Source organism: Eleginops maclovinus, chromosome 4, assembly GCF_036324505.1.
Source record: "Eleginops maclovinus isolate JMC-PN-2008 ecotype Puerto Natales chromosome 4, JC_Emac_rtc_rv5, whole genome shotgun sequence".
NCBI classification, from domain to species: domain Eukaryota; kingdom Metazoa; phylum Chordata; class Actinopteri; order Perciformes; family Eleginopidae; genus Eleginops; species Eleginops maclovinus.
The window spans coordinates 22,486,626-22,492,297 of NC_086352.1; the positions used below are offsets into that span (position 1 = coordinate 22,486,626).

Here is a 5,672-nt window from a genome sequence, read left to right on the forward strand (position 1 = left end):
TTTGTTCTGACAAAACACCGACGTTGATTTATTTGAACAAACAAACTCGACATCACCTAGTCCTAGTCAATTTGCATTTATTTCCCAGAATCACTTTTCCCAATTATTTGCAATATTAATAACATACAAACCACTACGGGCTAAGAAAAAAATACATTGTTTATAATGTGCTTACATTAGCCATATTGTGAGCACTCATATACACAGATCGATGAGAAACACAAAACTCTATCTGTGAATGTACCTCAAATTAATGTTAAATAATTCAGATTCTGCCTTTAAAGATGAACATGTCTTTATTTGAATTATAATAGGTGTGATTTCCCAAAAGCCGTAAAGTCAGTTTTACAGCACGATTAAAGTAATTTATAAATGATTGAATATCTTAGTGCATTCCACTCATCACATAAGTCGACATGAGGCTGTTCAGACACAATCCAAACACTAAAGCCATAATAGGCCCTGCATCTGTTGGATATATTCTTCAGTTTTTGATTTCTCCTCACTCAGTTCAGAAGCATCAGGATCGTCCTGTTTGTGAACCCGCATGATATCTTTGGCGATTCGCATACTTGCAGCCTGTCCACCGGCAAGGTTTACTGCATGAGGTCCAACCTGTGTGTGGGTGGGGGAGGGTGCAGGAGAAACCATTGTAACAAAATGGGATGGATTGTTGGTGACACCTATTTTTGCTCACCAAAACTCTGTTGAAGACCAACCTGAAGAGCAGTGTACTGCCCCATCAGGTAGAGCGGGCAGCCTTCTGTCCACTTTAAGCTTTCCGAAATGCATGGCCAACCATCTATCACCTTCATGATGGGGCAAACCGGACACAATTAATGCATCTATTAATGTTGCCTTTGTATAAAATTACCTCATTATCATCGCTCTTATGTTGCCATCCTTTAGGTCAATTTAAATAATTTAGAAATTGTATGTTGATCCGCTGTCCTAATTTCTAAACGTACATTACATAAAAACCCTTACACATTTGTTTGTCCAACCTACCTGAATGGGGAATTCCTTCATCACCTCAGAAAGCAGCGGGTCCTGTTTGACATCAAGTTTGCAGCCGGTGGCAAGCCATATCATATCTCCAGACCAGTGGGCCCCGGTGCTGAGGGACAGACTCCAGGCCTGGCTCCTGTAGCACCAACTGGCTTCACTCACCTGGACAGTTAATGTACATGAGATTCAGGTAAAAACCCTCCATTTACCTCACCTTACCTTCTAACATTCACTACACCTTTAATCTTACACCCTTTGGGATGCACCTTTACCTGACAGTAAGTCTTCACGTCCACCTGTCCCCTCAGGATGAATGGCTGTAGGTAGATGTAGGCCTCGGGGGTGACGGCCCCTCCTTTTCTCGCCTGGCGAATCATGGCCAGCCGTTTGTGGAGACTGCGTTCATTATAGAACTGCCTTAGGTAGGCCTGGCCATCCATCTTGATGCCATGCTCCACATGGGAGTATCGACCTACCAAGCTCTCCACGTCGCCCACATCAAACTGCTTCAACTGCAGAATAAACAATAAAGACTGACACCTGTGCTGGAGGAAGTCAGGTATATTTACAGTTAATGTTGGTTTTCATGCAGTTTCACACTATTAATAGACCTGGAGGTGCTTCCTCATAACCCAGGTCACATGGCTGGCACCTTTCTGCAGGGCAATTGAGACGACATGAGCGCTGGTCAGACCTCCACCAACTACCATTACTCTCTGCCCTGCCTCACACACTACACACAATTCTATAACACACAAACAATTCTAGTAAAGGAAAGTGTTACAGCAGTGACTGGGGATCAAATAGCACATGAACCCTGTAGAAGCATGGTAACCTCAGGTGAAAGCAATGTATTACTGGATATGCCATTTCTCCTCCTGGACAAGTGCTAAAACATTGTTTCCCTGCAAAGCTTTTCTGTATTATTGTAATGTTGTATAACCCTCAGAAGAGAGCTGACTTACCTTGAGAAGGAAAAGTCTCATTCAGTCTCTCATCATCATTAAGCTTTTGCTTAGCAGTTGACAGGTGGTGCATGAGGTGCACAGTGTGTTGCAGACGCTCCTCTGGGTAGCTTTCTTCAATGCTTTTCACCCATGAAGGGATGTTTGCCATCTGGGCACGGGTTGGACCTGTAGCCATAACGACCTGGCGGACTTTAAGTTTGATGCCTTTTTGAAGTTTGACTACAAAATATTTGAATTTCTTCCTCTCTGTCACTCTGATGTCCTCGCTCTCTTTCATCCAATCTGTCTCTTCTTCCCCTTTTTCATCGCCTTCCAGCACAGGGCGGATGTACTCCACTGTTCCTTTCACCAGCAGTTTATCCAAGTTGTATCTTTCCACCTGCAAGTTCACAACCACCCACTCAACAACTCAGTAAATAGCAATACTTAGATTTAGGTGCCCATGCTGTGACCAGTGTTAGTCCATCTCTCAATACGTTCTCCTGAGCATTGCACTCCACAATCCTCTTTGTTGTTACTCAACAATTTTCAAATTAGTTAAGAGAAGAAAAACATAAAGCACGTTTTAAACTAGACAAGAAAGATGTAGCTACAGTGCATGCTTTTGGATCAGTTTTTATTCAATAAAAAAACATGTTAACATTCAACATAGCATGCAAAACACACAAATACTCTGTGATGCTAACCTGATCTTTAAAGAAATCCACACTTATTTTGGTTCCTGGCAGACTGAAGGACAAACTCTTTTTGAGTGTTGAGGCGACATTGAGACGTTTCCTTTCCTTCCTGCCGAGCCTCATATCATTAAAAAATGCATTTTCATCTAGAATATAAACTTGGTCTGAAAGACTGTAAAGCTCTGCTGTACGATCCAACTTCAAAACAAACTCCTGCAGTGCTTTCTGTCAAAAAAAAACAACACACACATATGTATTTACTCTCATACTGTAGACACACTTTCCTTGTTTCTTCTTCAGGGTAATGTTTATACCTTATTGAGAGGGTCTGTGTGCACCAGTGTGTGTGAGCGCAGGTGAGGGATGTTCAGAGTTGTGAATTGGCTCTCCCACAGTGTGGTCCACTCTCCATAGGAATCTACCACTCGGAGATTCAGCGGGGGACAATCGGCCCTCTCTGATAGTGTTGACTTTGCTAGGCACTCCCCAAAAGTCAGGCCTGCCAAAGGACATATGAACTTAATATGGAAGCCCCTTTAGAAAGCAAAAAGGGAAGCAGAAGTGTGTTTTATTTTTGCTTAATTTCATGCATGTGAAGGCAGAAGTAGAGTAGTGACAATAACAATGGGTCATTCATTTATTTTTTTGTTTTATTTGTAAGGTAACCTGTGTTCTGGTACCAGACCTCTGATTCACCACCTGAAGACTACTATTGAATTTTAATGAATGACAGAAGTGAAAAAATTACAATTCATTTTGAATTTCAGGGTAATTTAAAACTAATTATTATTACAAACACGATAAATCAACAATACAGAAACTTAGCCAGTTAACTTCTAGGTATAATACTGATACTTATAGTATGAATTTTTAAATGATGACTGAAGGAAAGAATGAGGCAAAATTATTAAAAACAACATCTGAGAGAATGACTGACTAAAACATTTAAACACAGTTAAAAGTCCTTCAGTTTACTGTGTTGTGGGTCAAAGATCAGTGAATTATATCAATTTAGAAACTTGATCTTATAATATAAAATTGTATCTGATAGGATTAAGTGAGGTCACGCAGTTAGTACCTGCTGTTGCCCTCTTCTTCTTCTTCTTCTTCTGGCCTCTGCAGCGTTTGTTGTTTGACGTCTCTGAGTTTGTCTGAGGCCTCGCAGGGTCCGAGAGGGGTGAGACATGTTCAGGGTCTGTGTTTGGATCAGGGCCATGGTGGGATAGCAAGGTAGCAAGGGTCAAGGCATGAGGTCCACCCCCTACTATTAAGACATCTAGTATCACCATCTGAAACACATGGATACACACACAAACACACAATACGTGTTAGATGTTCTGTTTAAACAAGCATGTGAATGTTTGTAGTACTTTCAAAACCTGTTTTGAAATCAGGGCCAGTTCCCTTAACCGTAACATGTCAGTTTCACTCGGGATGGTGGTTTACATTGGTCACTCGTACAGTGTGCATTCTACAACTCTGATGCAAACTCTTTCAAATATTGCAGCACCCTGAGGGAATCCCCCACGATACTCATTTAAAGTCATAAAGTAGTAAGATGTTTATTTTCTTCTTCTTTTCATATTATTGTATATTAATTCACAATGAGCATTAAACATTAGGAATCTGTATTTTATGTGCTTCAGATAACCGCTGACATTATAGTTTCTATAAAATAACACATTGACCAAAGTGTAAGACCCTTTTGAACTCTCTATGAATTTTTCCTAAAACTCAAACTACACAAGGCCAAGCTCCATCTGGTAAGTTGAAATTGTTTGTTTATGAATGTATTACAGACTTTTAATAATTTATTCTCTAACACTCAAACATGTATTAAAACAAGTGCATATCCCCACAGAGGTCAATACTACTCATCACCTTCAGCTGTTAACAAGGTTTTTCTCAGCAGTCAGACAGATACTTATCAAGCAGAATCACAGTACCTGTTTGAGTTGGATTATCAACTTGTGCCCGCTTCTGAGAGAAATCGTGTTGCAGTGGACGGTGGTGATCCTGAAAGTTTGCGAGTGGCGTGTGCTTCTCATGTAACTCAATCCACCTCTGCTCCTACAGATTTAGCTCGACTTCAGTGGCTCAACAGGGAAAGCTTAAAATAGCTTCAGAGTGTGTGTTTATGTGTGACACAACTCATCCCAATAATAAAAAAATGTGTTTACTCCTGGAGTCTCCACTGGTTGACTTACATACTGAATGTGTCAAGAAGGAAGTTACTCGTCCTAGCAAATAACTTGTCCCACTCATGAACCCTGGAAAAGCCGCCATTGTAACACACAACATCTAGCATTTTTGTGAGCTGGTAGAGGCCACAGATTTTGTTATATTTCAGCAGCTGTTTCTATCTTTTACAGTGTTTGTGTTACCTTTAGTTAATACCACAATAGTTAGGGATCCAAACATTTCTTTCACTGCTGAATGTTTTACAGAAAACCACATACACTAGGCAGATGGACTCTTTACAAAGCAGAACATGAAGGTGAATAAAAGTAAAACATAAAAGTGAAAAAGCATTAATTGTTTACTGTACATTTTAATAATTTAAAGTGAAGTCAAAATGTGACATTACCATTACAATTTGTGAAGAAGCGTTAATTATCACTCCTGTTTCTACTTCATTTTTAGGACCGCCCTATATTTATATCCACTACAGAGATATTAACTGTCACAGAGGAAGTAATATTTTTCAAGTGATTCTCATGTCTAATGTTACATACCTACAATAAACTGATGGTTGTTATTTCCTCTTCCCTTTGTTTAGGGTTTAAACACTTTTGCTAAGGAAGTGAACTTCCAGTAAAAGAACAAAATCAATGTTGGCATGAATTGTTGTATAAACAATAAAATGAAAAGTTCTAACTGATGAAATCAGTTCTCAAGTTCTCTTTTCTTAAGAAAATCATTCACCATGTCCCCTTTTGGATTAAAAATGTACTAATCTTCATTCACTTCCTCTTCTGGCATCAGTTCCACATCCATCACCGCTAGTGACCTCTAAGTC

The 5,672-nt window shown here is 39.8% G+C and overlaps 1 protein-coding gene across 1 annotated transcript; it reads right to left on the reverse strand.

Moving 5' to 3' along the window:
* Positions 1–60: 60 nt before the first annotated feature.
* On the reverse strand, positions 61–4,740 carry zgc:113276 (uncharacterized protein LOC553748 homolog). Its single transcript, XM_063882004.1, has 10 exons — positions 4,600–4,740; positions 3,732–3,942; positions 2,968–3,152; positions 2,663–2,878; positions 1,974–2,355; positions 1,620–1,753; positions 1,281–1,520; positions 1,009–1,170; positions 720–809; positions 61–615 (listed from the first exon to the last, which is right to left on the reverse strand). The coding sequence occupies exons 1-10, from the start codon at positions 4,699–4,701 to the stop codon at positions 445–447; spliced, it is 1,893 nt and encodes a 630-aa protein (XP_063738074.1). The 5' UTR covers positions 4,702–4,740; the 3' UTR covers positions 61–444.
* Positions 4,741–5,672: the final 932 nt, after the last annotated feature.

What these genes read in the sequence shown, in the direction of transcription:
- zgc:113276 (XM_063882004.1), bottom strand. Translation starts at nt 4,701, where the DNA reads ATGAGAAGCACACGCCACTCGCAAACTTTCAGGATCACCACCGTCCAC. An exon ending in TGGATTTCTTTAAAGATCAG is followed by an intron (nt 2,356 to 2,662) that starts GTTAGCATCACA and finishes GTGAACTTGCAG; the next exon opens with GTGGAAAGATACAACTTGGA. An exon ending in GGCAGTACACTGCTCTTCAG is followed by an intron (nt 616 to 719) that starts GTTGGTCTTCAA and finishes ACCCACACACAG; the next exon opens with GTTGGACCTCATGCAGTAAA.